This window comes from Oncorhynchus tshawytscha, linkage group LG03, assembly GCF_018296145.1.
Source record: "Oncorhynchus tshawytscha isolate Ot180627B linkage group LG03, Otsh_v2.0, whole genome shotgun sequence".
Taxonomy (NCBI): domain Eukaryota; kingdom Metazoa; phylum Chordata; class Actinopteri; order Salmoniformes; family Salmonidae; genus Oncorhynchus; species Oncorhynchus tshawytscha.
The window spans coordinates 20,630,317-20,648,321 of record NC_056431.1 but is presented as its reverse complement, the minus strand read 5'-3'; the positions used below and the strand labels follow the sequence as shown (position 1 = coordinate 20,648,321).

The following is an 18,005-nucleotide window of genomic DNA, read 5'->3' as shown; positions in this document are numbered from 1 at the left end:
CCAAACAGTCCTAGCAAAATTACTGCTTGAGAAATTGCTATTTTCTGAGAAGTTAATTGTTGTTTCTTCCATTAAAATGGAAAAACAATCACACTAAGATACTTCATTGTTACCAAGAAATGATTTGATAGAGAACCAAATAATGGCTGCATTGGACCTTTAACACAATGATAAACATAATCGGGACTGCTCCAAGCCAATCTCTGGACTGCTCTCACTGTCAGGTTTCTTCAAAATCGAACCCAGAAGCAGACCAGGACAAGGAGAGTAGGAAGAAGGTGAGTATTTATTTACAAGTGAATGTGAATGGGTAGATATATCGAGGTGGCGTAGCGGGCAGCGGTGGTGAGTTGATGGGAGTAAATAGGTGGATCCAATGGGGAAGCGGAATCCTCCGACGACCAGGCGGGAATGGGGTAAATGATCCGGGTGAGTAACTGAAGACAGAACAAACGGAGGTAAGTTTAAGGCAAACAATACGTAAAAAACCAACAAAACAAATTCTATCCAACTTGAGGCTGATACTATGGCACAACATACTGTTCATGGCTAACGATCCGGCAGGGAATGGATGTCAGGTCCGGGCTTATGAAGAGGAGAGATGATGATCAGGACCAGGTGTGCAGATAGCTGATGGGATACAGGTGCGGGTAATCAGAACTCCCAACTGGCTACATTGCCCGGCAACCAGACAGGGTGCGTTCCAGGACGCCGGAAAAAACACTCCAGGACAGAACACAGGCAAAAAAACAGACTCAGGAAACGGGATTCGTGACACTCACGTTGACTGCCTCGCATAACGTGAATCCATAGGCAGCGCATTGTGATGATCCATCCTCCATTGGATAACATCGAGGTGGTATAGAAGGAATGCAACATATGTATAGTTCAGAAATAGAACTCAAAAACTACAAACTCCTAATGGTACATAGGAGTTCTACTATTATTAATGTCAATAAAAGAATATGCTAGAATATGCTAAGCTTTGTGTCCCTACTGGAAAGTTACACAATCTGTGTGTATACAAATTTGAGCACTGATGTCATCAACATTCAAAAGCCTGTATCATTCCTATCATGTACCTACTGCTCTAGTAAAGTCACACAGTGGAGGTAAAAGTCTGTCAACATCAAATGCCAGATCTAATACTACTGACGAGTGAGTGTACTTGGGACTATAAATGACTGTCTAGGGTCCATGTGAGATGGAAATAGATATTTGTTGTTATTATTGGAATGACCTGCATAAGTGGTAAATATTTTGGTAAAAGTATTGTTTTTATGTATATTCATGCAGCTTAAAATCATTGTTCAACCGAGCATCTAAAACATTGTCCAACAGAGTGCGCTTCTAAAATGCTTACGTCCATTTTCAACAAAAATAATAAATACAAAACCAAGAGATATTGCCATACCGGTTATTCATTTCATGGTTTAAACCTCAGGGCCCAAAGTTACTGTAGTTTCATTAAAATAATTTCACGTTCCATTTAGAACAGCTGTTCTTTAGGAAGGGTAAAACAGCCACTTATTGGACTGCTGCAAAGCCACATTGGCATGTTGTACATACAGTGCATTCAGAAAGTATTCAGACCCCTTCACTTTTTCCAAATTATGTCACGTTAAAGCCTTATTATCCTTATACATCTACACACAATACCCCATAATGACAAAACAGGTTGTTTGACATTTTTGCAAATTTATACAAAAGAAAATGCATCCTGTTTCCATTGATCATCCTTGAGATATTTCTACAACCTGGGAGTCCACCTGTGGTAAATTCAATTGATTGGACATGATTTGGAAAGGCACATACCGGTCAATATAAAAGGTCCCACAGATGATGGTGCATGTCAGAACAAAAACCAAGCCATGAGGTCGAAGGAATTGTCTGCAGAGCTCCGAGACTGGATTGTGTCAAGGCACAGATCTGGGGAAGGGTACCAAATAATGTCTGCAGCATTGAAGGTCCCCAAGAACACAGTGGCCTCCATCATTCTTAAATGGAAAAAGGAAAAAGTTTGGAACCCCCAAGACTCTTCCTAGAACTGTCCGTCCAGTCAAACTGAGCAATCTGGGGAGAAGGGCCTTGGTCAGGGAGGTGACCAATAACCCGATGGTCACTGGCAGAGCTCCAGATTCCTCTGTGGAGATGGGAGAACCTTCCAGAAGAACAACCATCTCTGCAGAATTCCACCAATAAGGCCTTTGTGGTAGAGTGGCCAGACAGAAACCACTCCTCAGTAAAAGGCACATGGGAGCCCGCATGGAGTATACCAAAAGGCCCCTAAAATGCAGGAGTGGCTTTGGGACAAGTCTCCGAATGTAATTGAGTTGCCTAGCCAGAGCCCGGACTTGAACCTGATAGAACATCTCTAGAGACCTGAAAATAGCTGTGTAGCGATGCTCCCCATCCAACCTGATAGAGCTTGAGAGGATCTGCAGTGAAGGATGGGAGAAACTCCCCCAAAACATGTGCCAAGCTTGTAGCGTCATACCCAAGAATCAAGGCTGTAATTACTGTCAAAGGTGCTTCAACAAAGTACCTAGTAAAGGGTCTGAATACCGAGTTTTTTTTTTTTTAAATAAGGTTTAAATATTTTTTATATAAAACTGGTTTTGCTTTGACAATATGGGGTATTACGTGTAGATTGACGGGGGGGGGGACAATGTAATCCCTTTTAGAATAAGGCTGTAACAAAATGTGGAAAAAGTTAAGGGGTCTGAATACTTCTTGAATACACTGCAGTAGAGGCAATTTATCACTATTCCTTCATCTGACCATAACCAAGCACACTCGGTATGTATATGAGCTTGCACTGTTCCTTTAGCACCAAATTCCATTGGCTTTTCAAGTGAGAGATTACCATGTTATAATGCAATGACTAAATGCTATTAAAAGTAAGACATGGACAAGAGAACTGTGTAAAGGAGTACTTAGATTTCGTGGCTATTGTGGTACAACTGTACTGTAGTTCCATATTAAAAGGTGAAATCCATGCTTTTAATGGCACTGTTTCTGCATTTCATTTGAGAGACAGCCTACTATATTTCAGGAGATTAGCAATAGGCTAAGCAGTGGAATATCCTACGGAGAGTAATAAAACATGACATTACATATAGTTTCATTGTTTTTCTTTATTTCCATATCTGCACAGATAACTTAAATCAGGAACCAAAAAATATACCAGACAATAAAGTACTAAAAATCTGAAATAGAAATCCCCCCCCACACGGCTGTGCTCTATGGGCCTATGTGGCGTACCGCTTCGTCCACTGTTTGGCTGTTCTGTCATGCTCGGCTCTGTTTGTCGTGTACTGGGTGGCTATGCTTCCAACCAGGGGATCAGCTGAAAGTGAAAATCAACATGAGGGAAATTACAGTTAGAGGGTGGTGAATCTTGAAGCAATTACTTTGCTCCAAGTGATGAATTATAAGCATTTTATAACTACTTATGAGTTATGCCAGCTTGTAGTGGTATCATAAGGAATTATACATGCAATATAAGGCATTGTGTGGGCCTCAAAGTGATACCCATAACTTTTTTTAAAAGTAATCCATACTGAGCACAAAATGACACCAAAGAAATGGACAGGTATTTGCTATTTACCATGTTACCTGCAGATTCAATTTGACCATTCTCGAGTCAGGAATACTCATATTTGTTCTGGTATCATATTTCCAGCCTGGGACAGATGCAGATCTGAAGAGAAACAAGTAAATGGGGACAAGGAAGCCAATTAGGCTCCCCGATGGATATCTTACCTGGGTTACAGTCTGTGAGCAGAGAGCAGATGGACAGCAGCACCTTGGAGATGGTGAGGGCGGGGCTCCAGTTGTCCTTCAGGATGTCCAGACAGATCACCCCCTGACTGTTGATGTTACAGTGGTAGATCCTTGTCCGAAACGTTACCTTGAGGAAAAACAAAAGTAGAAAACATACATGCCATGTGCATATTAAACATAATAACAAGGCTAGAGACTCCAGATCAAAATCTATACAGAACAAAAATATAAAACGCAACATGTAAAGTGTTGGTCCCATGTTTCATGAGGTGAAATAAAAGATCCCACACATTTTCCATATGGACAAAAAGCTTATTTTGTGTACAAATTGCTTTTCATCCCTGTTAGTGAGCATTACTCCTTTGTCAAGATAATCAATCCACCTGACAGGTGTGGCATATCAAGAAGCTGATTGAACAGCATGATCATTACACAGGCGCACCTTCTGCTGGGGACAATAAAGGACCACTCTAAAATGTTGTGTGACAAAACTGCACACCACAAATACATTTTGAGGGAGTGTGCAATTAGCCTGCTGACTGCAGGAATATCCACCAGAGCATTAAATGTTCATTTATCTACCATAAACTGCCTCCAATGTCATTTTAGAGAATTTGGCAGTATGTCCAACTGGCCTCACAACCGCAGACCACATGTAACCATGCCAGCCCAGGGCCTCCACATCCTGCCTCTTAAATCCTTATTTTTTTAAACTAGGCAAGTCAGTTAAGAACAAATTCTTATTTACAATGACAGCCTACACCGGCCAAACCCAGACGACGCTGGGCCAATTGTGCGCCACCCTATGGGACTCCCAATCACGGCCGGTTGTGATACAGCCTGGATTCGAACCAGGCTGTCTATAGGGACGCCTCTAGCACTGAGACGCAGTGCCTTAGACCGCTGCGCCACTCGGGAGCCCTGCGGGATTGTTTGAGACCAGCCACCAGGACAGCTGATGAAACAGAAGAATTTCTGTCTCTAATAAAGCCCTTTGTGGGGAAAAACCTATTCTGATTGGCTGTGCCCTTGCCCAGTCATGTGAAATTCATAGATGAAGGCCTAATGATTTTATTTCAATTGACTGATTTCCTTGTATGAACTGTAACTCAATAAAATCATTGAAGTTGTTGCATGCTGCGTTTATATTTTTGTTCAGTATAGTTATTTATTAAAGTGGATCAACATTTATTGGGGCAAAAGACAATACATGTAGGGCCGGAATGATACCAGTATCGCAATACTTGTTAGTATTGTGGCAAGGACGCAAAACAAAGCAGATTTTACTTCTTTATCAAAACAGCTCTAATGTTGGAAACAAACATCATTTCGTTGTTATCCAGTCACTTATTTTTCAAGCTACATCACAATTTTTTTACATACAGCAGGTTTATTCGTCATTTTTTTGTTTGTAATTGTGATATTACGATCTTGTCTCATCGCTGCTACTCCCCAACGGGCTCAGGAGAGGCGAAGGTCAAATCATGCGTCCTCCAAAACATGACCAACCAAACCTTGCTTCTTAACACCCGCCTACTTAACCGGGAAGCCAGCTGCATCAATGTGTCGGAAGGAAACACAGTTCAACTTACGACCGAAGTCAGCCTGCAGGTGCACTGCCCACCACAAGGAGTCAGTAGAGCACGATGAGCCAAGTAAAACCCCCCCCTTGCCAATCCCTCCCCAACCCGGACAACGATGGGCCAATTGTGCACCGCCCTATGGGACTCCTGGTCCTGGCCAGTTGTGACGCAGCCTGGGAACCAAACACTGAGATGCAGTGCCTTAGACCGCTCGCCACTCGGGAGGCTCTATACAACAGGCTTTAAAGGACCAAAGAGTTTGGTCTACTTCGTGTTTTCATTTTTGCCATTTTTTCAAAATTGTGATACTGGTATCGTCCTGGACTTAATTCAAGCGTCAACTACTGAGGAGCAATATGGGACTAACCAATATTCACATAATCATTTAAACACACAAGGCAGAAAATATCTAACTGTGAAAGAAAATCACATCCATAGACTGTTCTGGCACCCAAGTGGAGGTGTCAAATGCCCTCTGTTGGTTAATGAGAGTACTTCCACATGTTAACAGGGAAAACCTGTCAAACCGCAGGGATGGTAAGTACTGTAGATATGCTGCCTGCTGTGTTCTAGAAACGGGAGGAAATTCAGTCATCCTCATTTCACCTTTCTTAAAGAGAAATTCCATATTGTAATGAAATTATCAAATGTGACAAAACAATCCAAATATAATAGAATTTCATTTTAGCAAATTTTTATGAAACGTTTGGATTCGTTTTTAGCACATGGAATTAAACTTAGAACAGAAAATTTAACTAGTGAGCTAACTAGCCAAGCTACAAGCTATGTTTCAAATTGTCTATTTAGTTTGTGTTGCTGTTGTGTATCAAATTGCATAGGCTACCTGTCTCTCCTCCTTCTCTGGAAATGACCCGACTCGCACACACACAATACGCACAAACAGAGGCACACATGTAAATAGCTCTCTAGCATCTGGAAAGTGAGTCTCGTTTTTTGCTGTGGCGGTAACAATTTAGCAGCAGCGTAATATAACAGAAACACGGTCGTCATCGCCGGTCGCATTTTTTGCTGTGTATACCTTGAAGAACAAGCAAATTAATACTAAGAAAATCTGTCCCATTCATTGCGCGGGACTAAACCAAGATGACTGTTTTGTAGAGAGTAAGTAGTGACTGGAAGCTGACGATTGCCTAGTACCTTGGGTGGTTTGAAGGGATAGTCAGGTGTGAAGGCGATGTCCAGGAAAAAGACCCCTCCCTCGTAAACAGAGCCCGGTGGTCCCAGGATGGTTGACCTCCACTCATAGATGTTGTCTCCTTTGGGACCAGCGCTGGTATTAAATGAGAAAGTTACAGATTATTTTAAACTATTAGCCTGGTCACAGATCTGTAAGTGCTATAGCCCACTCCTTTGTCGTTACCCACCAGGTAAACCAAAGGAGAACAGTCTCCCTAATTGGTGTAAACCAGACAGCGTTCTTTGTTATTGTTATGGCTCAGGTCACTTATGTGTGTGTACTTGTCTCATTGCCACAAGGGACAGATAACTTAAAGCTGCAAATCAGCAGTTGCAAAAATGACAAAGCATTCTCCCCACCCGTTTAAATAAAAAGTTAAAAGGGCTAGAGAAATGTAACCACTCAAATTCATAGACAGAGCAATGGATGCTGAGACTGACCATACAAGATTTCAAAATTATAGTTTTAACAATCACTATATAGCCTCAAAACATGGTTAACATTTACTTTGTTTACAACCATTGGAGTGAAACAACCGTATATATTTTGGGTTCTGATGGGGTACAACAGTTGAACTAAGCTGATAAGGTTATAGAATAAGTTATGGGTACATGTAATTAATTCAGAAGTCCCAAAATGGATGAATCGATTGTCCCTTTACACTACTGCACCTGCAAAAAAAAATGTCTGTCAAACTGTTTAGAGCCTATTATCCCTTGGGGTTACACTCGCTTGGTGACCACACAGCTTTATGTTGATTGAGAGAACAGTACATTTTCTCTCAAGCGTCAAAGAAGAAGCCTCCATTCACAACCAATCCCTGATGACGTGCCTCTGTATCATGACCCATATTGATTTCCTCAGAGCAGATCAGCCTTTATCCTTGGTACATGCTGAACATGTCGTGGGAATTATCTAGGGAGTGATGACTACAAGGCTGATCCAATATAACGTGGAAGATGTAAAATTCAGCTTCATGTAGATTTCTAATAGAGGTCGACCAATTAATTGGCATGGCCGATTAAAATTTTTCATAACAAATCAGTAAATCGGCATTTTTGGAGACCAATTATGGCCGATTACATTGCATTCCACGAGGAGACAGCGTGGCAGGCTGACCACCTGTTACGTGAGTGCAGCAAGCAGCCACGGTAAGTTGCTAGCTAGCATTAAACTTATCTTATAAAAAAACAATCAATCTTCACATAATCACTAGTTAACCTAGTAATATCATAAACCATGTGTAGTTAACTAGCTTGTCCTGCGTTGCATATAATCAATGCAGTGCCTGTTAATTTATCATCGAATCGCAGCCTACTTCGCCAAATGGGTGATTTAACAAAAGTGCATTCGATGAAAAAGCACAATCGGTGCACGATTGTACTTAACCTAACATCAATGCCTTTCTTAAAATCAACACATAGAAGTATATATTTTTTTAACCTGCATATTTAGTTAAAAGAAATTAATGTTAGCAGGCAATATTAACTAGGGAAATTGTGTCACTTCTCTTGCGTTCATTGCATGCAGAGTCAGGGTATATGCAACAGCTTGGGCCGCCTGGCTCGTTGCGAACTAATTTGCCAGTCTTTTACACAAGTATGACATAACATTGAAGGTTGTGCAATGTAACAGCAATATTTAGACTTATGGATGCCACCCATTCATTAAAATACAGAACGATTCCGTATTTCACTGAAAGAATAAACTTTTTGTTTTCGAAATGATAGTTTCTGTATTTGACCATATTAATGACAAACAGCTCGTCTTTCTATGTTTATTATATTATAATTTGATAGAGCAGTCTGAGCGGTGGTAGGCAGCAACAGGCTCATAAGCATTCATTCAAACTTTACTGCGTTTGCCAGCAGCTCTTAGCAATGCTTGATTCATAGCGCTGTTTATGACTTCAAGCCTATCAACTCCTGAGATTAGGCTGGCAATACTAAAGTGCTTATTAGAACATTCAATAGTCCAAGGTATATGAAATACAAAATGGTATAGAGAGAAATAGTCGACACGGCATAATTCCTATAACTACAACCTAAAACTTCTTAACTGGGAGTATTGAACCACCAGCTTTCATATGTTCTGAGCAAGGAACTTAAAACTTCTTAGGGCTGCAATCCCGTTAACGGGATTGATATGACAACAGCCAGTGAAAGTGCAAAGCGCCAAATTCAAACAGAAATCTTATAATTAAAATTCCTCAAACATACATCTTATAGCATTTTAAAGGTAATCTTGTTGTTAATCCCACCAAAGTGTCCGATTTCAAATAGGCTTTACAGCGAAAGCACCACAAATGATTATGTTAGGTCAGAGCCAAGCCACAGAAAAACACAGCCATTTTTCCTGCCAAAGAGAGGAGTCACAAAAAGCACAAAGAGATAAAATTAATCACTAACCTTTGATGATCTTCATCAGATGACACTCATAGGACTTGATGTTACACAATACATGTATGTTTTGTTCGATAAAGTGCATATTTATATTTTAAAAATCTCAGTATATATTGATGCGTTATGTTCACTAGTTGCAAAAACATCCGGTGATATTGCAGAGAGCCACATAATTTTACAGAAATACTCATTATAAATGACGACGAAAATACAATTGTTAGACATGGAAATATAGATACACTTCTCCTTAATGCAACCGCTGTGTCAGATTTCAAAAATTGTTTACAGAAAAAGCAAACCATGCAATAATCTGAGTACCGCTTTCAGACTACAAAGCAGCCAAAAAGATATCCGCCATATTGGGTAGTCAACATTAGTCATAAATAGCATTATAAATATTCACTTACCTTTGATGATCTTCATCAGAATGCACTCCCAGGAATCCCAGTTCCACATTAAATGTTTGATTTGTTCGATAATGTCCATCCTTTTTGTCCAAAGAGCTACTTTTGTTAGCACGTTTGGTAAACAAATCCAAAGTCATGAAGCGCGTTCCCTAGTTGCAGACTAAATGTCAAAACGTTCAGTTACTGTCCGTAGAAACATGTCAGACGATGTATGGAATCAATCTTTAGGATGTTTTTAACATAAAACGTCAATAATATTCCAACCGGAGAATTCCTGTGTCTTCAGAAAAGCAAAGGAACGCAGCTACCTCTCATGTGAAATGCGCGTGACCAGCACGTGACTGCTGGCAGACCTCTGACTCATTCCTCTCTCATTCGGTACCACTTCACAGTAGAATCCTCAAACAAGTTTCTAAAGATGGTTGACATCTAGTGGAAGCCTTAGGAAGTGAAAAATAACCAATATCCCACTGTGTATTCAATAGGGGCAGGGTTGAAAATCGACCAACCTCAGATTTCCCACTTCCGGTTTGGATTTCTTCTCAGGTTTTTGCCTGCCATATGAGTTCTGTTATACTCACAGACATCATTCAAAGTTTTAGAAACTTCAGAGTGTTTTCTATCCAATACTAATAATACTATGCATATATTAGCCACTGGGACTGAGGAGCAGGCAGTTTCCTCTGGGCACGTTTCATCCAAGCTACTCAATACTGCCCCTGCAGCCATAAGAAGTTAAAACGTTTTTTATTTTTTACTTTATGTTCTGAGCAAGGAACTTCAATGTTTATTTTTACATTGGACTTTTACTTTCTTCTCCAACACTGTTGTTGTATTATTTATTTGAGACTAATAGATTTGAGACTAATAGAATAGATTTAATGTATTATATTAAATTATTGTCCTTTCAGTATTGTATAATTGTCATTATTACAAATATATATAGAAAAATTGTCCGATTAATCGGTATCAGCTTTTTTTGGTCCTCCAATAAATCGGTATCGAAAAATCATACTCGGTTGATTTCGAAACACCTTTTTTCCCACCATCTTAATCTAGCCTTGCATTTCAAGTCTAAACATTTTGATCAAAATAGAAGGTGCAGCTTTATTTTATCAGCATATGGGACAACATGATAAAAATCAGAAAGTAATGCAAGCCTTTATGAATAAGTGGTCAAATCATTATTGTTTGGAGTCGCATGTAGGTATTGACCATGGCAATACGAAAGACTGTGGATGGATTAGAACAGAGAAGATGAGCTCAAATAAAACCAACCTGCAGTTTGGCGGAGGGTCCAGCGTGATATCTGCCAGCTCTTTCTGAATCCTGCAGAAACAAACATGCCTTCAGATCAATCATTGATTGCCCAGCCGTATCTTTACACATCTTTGTTTTCTCAGCCATGGTCGAATACAGTGAGGCTAGAATATTTTGAAACACAAATAAAGTACAGAGAATATCATCTAGGAGATTAACCTACCCCTCTGACTAAATGTCACTTTGTTGGTGTTGTGTGTGACAACCAGACAATATTTCATGAGGTTTGGGTGTTACCTCTTCGCGCTGGTGGATAGCAGCTTGGAGGTCTTGCTCATACTGGCTTTGCTCTCCCGTTTCTTGCAAGGTGTGTCCTTCGGTTTGTTTTGATTGGAGGAAGAAGATGAAGAGCTGGTGCTGACACGCGACTCCTCATCCGACATACCGGTTTGGACAAGAAATTAGCAGGAACCTACAATGCGATTGTGATGCAGCAGTTGAAGAACAAAAAAACAGTAGCTTTGACAAATGAAATTGCTTTCCAGCTATTTGCAAAATGAAGTTACGTTACAGTTATGACAGAGCACGTTAGACATTCTAGGAAAAAACAGCTACCTCAACATAGCTTGCTGAGATAACCTAAAAACAAGCCACTTCAACACAGCTACGACCAGTGACTTTTTCATAGCAGGTTAGGAGAATGTACGCAGCAAGTTAGGAGAATTAAGGCAGCTGGTTAGGAGAATTAGGTTAAGGTTAGGAAAAGGTTTAGTGAAAATGCTTTCCTAACCTGCTAGGAAAAGTCACTTCCGGTCATAGCTGTATTGAGGTGGCATGTTTTTAGGGAGTCTCTAGGCTTAGCGGAGATGCCAACAACCTGATGCATCTGCTTTTCAGGGATACAGTTTATTCAACTTTTACACCTGCTACGTTAGGTTACGGCAGTGGTTTCCAACCTTTTTCGGTCACTGTACCACCAACAGAATTTTGCTCTACCCAGAGTACCCCCTCATGTGCATTTTACCAGCAGGCCTATGGTCTCATGAGTCTTCAAGTACCCTCTGTGGATAGGCAAAGTACCCCTGGTTGGGAACCACTGGGTTAGGGAGTCCCATACTGCTTGCTGCTTGGCTAGTGCTCAGTTGAAATAGAAGTAACTGGCTAGCTGCCACCCCCTGGCAATAATATTGTGATTATGGATGGTTGCGCAAACAATGTTGGCCAGCCCTGATATGGCAAGCCTCCATTATTCCCAAAATGTAATAGATCATGAATGATATGTAAAAATGTAGCTAATTTACCGTCAGCTAATAATACAAGCGCCCAGAGGAACAAATTGAGTTTGTGTTTGCAACTGCTTGTGCCAAGTCAAGCTGGTTGGACTAGGTTTGGTTAACTATGTGGACATTAACAGCTGGCTAGCATAACCATCTAGCTAGCTAGTTAACGCTAGTCACAAACGGCCGACCTGATTTCCTCGCCCCCTCCTTATTAGCCGACCGTTTGACTGCCCAGACCGTAGCCAAAGTTCGCAAAATATTGTAGTTACATGAAAGTTGACGCCCACCTCAACCTTTCAACGTTCTGAGATATTTAACTTAGCTAACGTTAGTTGGCTATCTAGCTATAAGGCAAACAACGTTACACCATACAGTGAAGCTAGCTTAGCTACTAACATTACTAGCTTGAGCTAGCTAACGTTAGATTTATTTCCTGAGCCAGGCAGTGTCACCACAAATGTGTCTGTCGAGTCGTTAACTAGCCGTCTTTTCCAATAGAAAACAAGTTGAATACACTCATTGAACGTCAATGTATTTTATAAATCATGAGACCTATTCAATATTAAAAGTAACGTTAGCGAAGTAGCAAATTACCTCCTTTGTGTCTGGATCTCCCCACTGCCTGAGCTCGTGTGTATCGACTTCTGTGGAACGGAAGTGCCGCGGGTGCAGTGGAATCATATCGCGCACTCACTATGATGACAGTATATCCGCGCATAAGGATCATTCAATATTAGGTCATGGTAGACTGATATGACATTTTGATATCATACATTTAAAAAAGATGCACGAAAAGGCACTTGTCGGATGAGGGCCAATATAGAATGTGGAGTATCACTGAATATGGTGTTACCAAGTCAGGGTGAGAGAGAGGTTCATATATGGTCTATGGTTCATGCCCACCTCTAACCTAGACCTTTAATGCAGTTTGTTCTGCTGTAGTCTATTTTACCCTGGTTTCACTGATTCCCTGGATTCCCCAGAGTTCATTATATGCACAGGCAGTGGCAATGTGTGTCAGTCAGTCATGAGGCAGAAGACTGATAGGTCCAGAGATGATCCTTTTAACACCTGTCACAGACCACAGAGGGTTCACAGTTACAGAACAGAGAGTATAGTCACAAGCCAACCAGTGTTTTATTGGGTGCTTCATTAATACAAGTCATAACAAACCACCCTGCCATGCCAGAGTAGCCAGTAAATGTACAAGTCCTGCCTCTTTCACAAGCAGACCTATATTTCTGTGGTCTGCCTCAAAAGCGTTTGAAAAAATACATACAGTACAAACAAAACCAAAGAGCGCAGAAGAGCATGACATGTCATTTGATGCAAATCTTCCTCCTGTTCCATGCAGATAACATTGATGACTGGAATAGGAAATTAAAAAACACAAAAGAACCTAGGGTACAGTAAAAAGAGTATATAATCTGCATTTTGTTCCTGGAGCCACTATGAAAACAAGGATACCTACTGTATAGTTGAGGGACAATACTCATCAGAATAATAGTATTTTTTCAATACAATTCCAACATTCAGATATTGGAAAATAAAATCCCAATCTACTCTTTGTATATAAAAAAAAGAAGCTTTCAAGTCAACAAGGAACAAAGGACAGTTCTTTACAAATAAAAGGTAGATACAAAGTTTAGGGGGGAGGATTACAGGTATACCGTTGCACTTAGTGAGTGTGCTTTGAAAGGCTGGGGAGAGAGGTAGAGAGGTACAGGAGGGGGGCAGTGGAAAAGTCAGATGGGGATCTATGTGGCGTATCTCTTCGTCCACTGCTTGGCTATTCTGTCATGTTCCGTTCTGTTGGTCAGGTATTGTGTGGCAATGCTCCCCACCAGAGGGTCCGCTGCAATGACAAAAGGAATAGGATGCAGATCAGAGCATGCATTAATGAATAGCATTTCACAGGTGTTGGGTTTTTGGACCCAGAGAGAGTTTAGAGCATATTATTACATTGTATTAAAATATGAATAAGGACTTTTTTTTTTAAAGATCATTTTAAATCCATCAACAGGTTCAACAGCAACGGAGCTACTGTCCCTGGGGAAGGGAACGCTAGAACTCTGCTAGTAGAGCTGCAGACAGTTATCAATGAAACATTATCACCATCTCTGTGTATAGATGTTTCATGCTGTGAGTTTACATTATTTACACACAGAGATGGTGATAATGCTTCATGCGGTGAGTTTACACTATCGCTATCTGTGTGTGTAGATAGTGTAAACTCAAATGTCATTTAAAATCAGTCATGAATCACCAGCTGAAATGAGAACACTGCAGATCCTGATGTGGACATTGACGGGTCTCTTACCTGGGTTACAGTCTGTGAGCAGAGAGCAGATGGACAGCAGCACCTTGGAGATGGTGAGGGCGGGGCTCCAGTTGTCCTTCAGGATGTCCAGACAGATCACCCCCTGACTGTTGATGTTACAGTGGTAGATCCTTGTCCGAAACGTTACCTGGTAAGTACAGGAAAATACAGCATTTATAGTTTAGAACCCTGGTTCAGCAGCAATACTGACAGTAGAATAGTCTGAATTGGACAAAATAAAGTAGCAGTATGTGTAATTTCTTCATTGAGTAGATGGTGACAACCCTTATAACACGGCTGCAGACCTTCGATATACCATAACAAAATACCAGAATTTTCATATGCCTTCTAATTTCCCTTAGGCTTTAATATAGCCAACAGGGGGCAGCATGGTGCATTTACCAATATGCAGAAAATATGTATAATTGTCATGAAATGCCCCCAGAAAAAACCCATGCCCATCTCTAATCTCGCTATAACCATTACATATATTAGTTTGAGAGGAAAACAATCATTCCCATAAGACTTTAACAGGGATTCAAATAAGGGGTCAAAATTACTTTATTTGGTTTCAAATGTGCTGACGTCAAACCTTTGTACAAGAATCATCCACACAAACATCCCTGTTAAGTTTACTATCATGTTTCTGATTGACCGTGAGTCTGACATCTGTTTAGGCCTGACACCTGACACCAGCCCAGTCCTCCAATCACCAACATCTGGACAGACTGACCCTGACCTTGCAGAGGAAACTTCTAATGAGCCTTGGCATTCTGAACACACAGAACAGGACATTCATTATAAATAACCCCACAATGGTGCACTCTGCCCCACTAACCCTAACAACTGAATCTTATACTTCCAATCTGTCCAACAAGCTTGTCAAACTGGAGTTTCAGTTAGGGGCTTGAAAAAAGCTATGGTAAGAGTCTATAGTATACAGCAAAACTCCAATGGAGCATGTATCCTGTGCTATAGTGACGGAAGGACTGGCTACAGATCACAGTGGGACAAAACACTTGAGCCCTCTGGCTACACTGAGCAGAGCCTGTGGATTTGTTTGAGTCTGCTGTCAAACAGCAGAGCCGGTTCTTACACAGCTCAGAGAGAAACAGAGACAAAAAGAAAGAATGAAAGAAGGTGGGAGGAAACTGAGAGAGAGTCAGAACTCAAAATGAAAGCCAGTGAGAGGGAAATTGGGTTATAAGAAGCAAAGAGATATCCAAAAGCACATTTCATACAATGATAATGACATCCACTCAACAACCGAAAATACTCCACAGGGTACGTTTCATGAAAAGGCTAATAAAGAATGAATTGAAAATATGAACAGTGAACTGGTAAAGGCTTGGCGGAGCACACCAGATTTCCAGAAAATCATGTTAGCTGTTGAAATTACATTAAAGCAAGAGTTCTCCACACAGGAAGAGAGCAGCACAATGGCACTAAAGCTATAAACCATTTGTGGTCACAGTGTGGTGGTGGGTGCTGACCTTGGGTGGCTTGAAGGGGTAGTCAGGTGTGAAGGCGATGTCCAGGAAAAAGACCCCTCCCTCGTAAACAGAGCCTGGTGGTCCCAGGATGGTTGACCTCCACTCATAGATGTTGTCTCCTTTGGGGCCAGCGCTGAAACAGAAACATGTCAATATGTTAAGCAACTCAGGGCATTGGGATTGACAACCGGCTACTGACAGAGTAGCCTAGAGTAGACAGTCTGAGTCCAAGTGAGCAAGAGAGGAGGAAATGCTAGTTTCTGACGAGTTAATGAAGCAGAGATTTGAGATTCTCAGTTTGTACTTTTAGCCTGAGTTTTAGTTCTGTTCAATGATTATCACTCAAGCTATCTAGGTTGTGCTACCAAAGAAAATCTGAAACATTCTTAAACGCCCCAAAATGTGCAACATTCAAAGGCTAATATGATCATCCATCCATTGAAATAAACAGTTTGTTAGTTGGATTATCATTTCACAAATAGAGAACAATTTAGCTATGTCAATTCATACAATATATACACAAAAATGTAATTGTATCTTGAAGGTCCTTTATTAGATGTGACCCTCACCCCACTCAACATAACTACACATCTGTTGGATAGTCTGGTAATTAATGTAATTTCCATATTAAGTCTCCACCCTCCCCCAACAGAAGACTGTCTTGAACACCGACCAGATCAGAAATCCCAGGACAAATGAGCAATTCCTCAGATTTCATGTCATTACTGTACATGAACTTTAACATCGACCAAACCCACAGGTACACAAGAGCACACACACACACGACGACGACTGCTCACACAGATGCTCACACATACTTAGACAGATTGGGAGCAGGATTGCAGCAGCACAGAAAATGCATGACTAGCAAAGTCACCAATCGCTTTGTTCATCTTGACAAGCACCAATAATCTGTGACTGACGTTTCCAGGTGGCCATGTCAGAATGAAATGACTAGCAAGTTCTGCTTTCTCCACAACATAATAACCTCAAATAGCGCGACTTGAGTATCAAACAAGTGTCTGACTCAGTGCATGCCCATGAGAATGGATCAGTCTCCACAAATAGAATGAAAGGACGAGACACTTCCTCTTTCCTGTAGTGTCAACACATTCAGATTTCATCTTATACTATTTATTTTTCTAAAGCAACTATTCGAAGCGTTCTTTAATTAGTTAAGGGACTTGAATATTTTTCAATAGCTGTTTTGTGCCCATAAGAGCAATGCAAATATGGACTTATCTTGATGAGGCACAAAGGAAATCTGTTTTATACTGGTATGATTTGGAAATGACTTAAGCATATCATCTGGAGACCATATTGGGAAATATTCATTGTCAGTGCATTGCAACAGGGCAGATGTGGCCTATTAATAGCTAGCTGTAATGAATCTGTACTGAAGAAATGTTCTGATGTTGCTTAGGTGGGTGAGGTAACCACTGCACTGTTCATGGTGAAAATGAGTTGCAACCAGACACAGGGAGAATTGTTTTTATTTGGGTGGGGGAAGAAGTTATTTACTCATCTACACATCCCTGCACCAGAGGTAATCTGCTAATTTAATGGGTCATATTCATAAGGCCCGGAACGGAAGAAAGATTAGTAAAATGGGAAGGTTGTATGTGAAATTATACAACGAGAACTACTGGTTTTCATTTTCCGTTGTAAATGGTTTTGTTACAGTGTGCCATTTTGAACGCACACTTTAGCTGTAGGCAATTTCCTTTTCAATACTCACAGAAAAAAAATCTAATTTAAATCAAGCGCCTACATAAAACATGATTCAAGGTGAAAAACTCATTGTAGCTTGATGCAATAATAAAAAATAAATACCTCCCACTGTGCCAGATGTGTGATCCTTTTCAAAGCAGCACAGATACAGGGACTCTTTCATGTCCTTTGAGGCCGATCACTTTCCAGCCCAGATGAGATAGACGAGACAGCATGGCAGAGGATCCACTCTACACCACCTCTGTGTAGATCTGACAACACACGGACCTCTGGGTAAAGGCTAAGTCAATAGTTTAAAGTACATGCCACGACTGTAGGTTGCCCGGCAACCACCCCCCCACCCCAGCAGCAGGGATTGCAGTGCTTTGTGGAGGCTGCCTAAGCATTCAGGACCTGACTGACAGTGTCTCATTAGAACAGTGGAGTGGGAGAGCAGGGCCGAGGCCACAGCATCGGACTGAGACAGAGAGAGGCTGTCTAGATTAAGGATATCGACTGAATCAGCATCCTGAATGGCCAGGTTTAGGTGTCAAGGGAGATTCTGC

General features: G+C 40.9%; 2 protein-coding genes across 4 annotated transcripts in view; both read right to left on the bottom strand.

Annotated features, from left to right (window-relative positions):
- Window positions 1-3,119: 3,119 nt before the first annotated feature.
- Window positions 3,120-12,633, bottom strand: LOC112229904 (ubiquitin-conjugating enzyme E2 E1). 2 transcript variants are annotated; one of them, XM_042311858.1, is made up of 6 exons: window positions 12,511-12,633; window positions 10,934-11,108; window positions 10,655-10,723; window positions 6,528-6,660; window positions 3,766-3,913; window positions 3,120-3,349 (listed from the first exon to the last, which is right to left on the bottom strand). In XM_042311858.1, exons 2-6 carry the CDS (start codon window positions 11,077-11,079, stop codon window positions 3,252-3,254), a joined length of 594 nt encoding a protein of 197 aa, XP_042167792.1. In that variant the 5' UTR covers window positions 11,080-11,108; window positions 12,511-12,633; the 3' UTR covers window positions 3,120-3,251. The 2 variants fall into 2 exon arrangements, with proteins under 2 accessions (XP_042167792.1, XP_024251810.1); XM_024396042.2 differs by having other exon boundaries at window positions 10,655-10,705.
- A 401-nt stretch (window positions 12,634-13,034) lies between these two features.
- Window positions 13,035-18,005, bottom strand: part of ube2e2 (ubiquitin-conjugating enzyme E2E 2) — a 31,986-nt gene continuing 27,015 nt past the window's right edge. For both annotated transcript variants that reach the window (XM_024396029.2, XM_042311852.1), the window contains exons 4-6: window positions 15,730-15,862; window positions 14,237-14,384; window positions 13,035-13,771 (exon numbers count right to left, since the gene is read on the bottom strand). In XM_024396029.2, coding sequence (XP_024251797.1) covers window positions 13,674-13,771; window positions 14,237-14,384; window positions 15,730-15,862 — 379 coding nt within the window. In that variant the 3' untranslated portion in view covers window positions 13,035-13,673. The remainder of the gene's footprint in view (window positions 13,772-14,236; window positions 14,385-15,729; window positions 15,863-18,005) is intronic.

Coding starts and splice junctions, on each gene's coding strand:
- LOC112229904 (XM_042311858.1), bottom strand. CDS start 11,079: ATGTCGGATGAGGAGTCGCGTGTCAGCACCAGCTCTTCATCTTCTTCC. Junction 6,661..10,654: donor GACCCTCCGCCAAACTGCAG/GTTGGTTTTATT, acceptor ATTTAATACCAG/CGCTGGTCCCAAAGGAGACA. Junction 3,914..6,527: donor ATCCCTTCAAACCACCCAAG/GTACTAGGCAAT, acceptor TTTTTCCTCAAG/GTAACGTTTCGGACAAGGAT.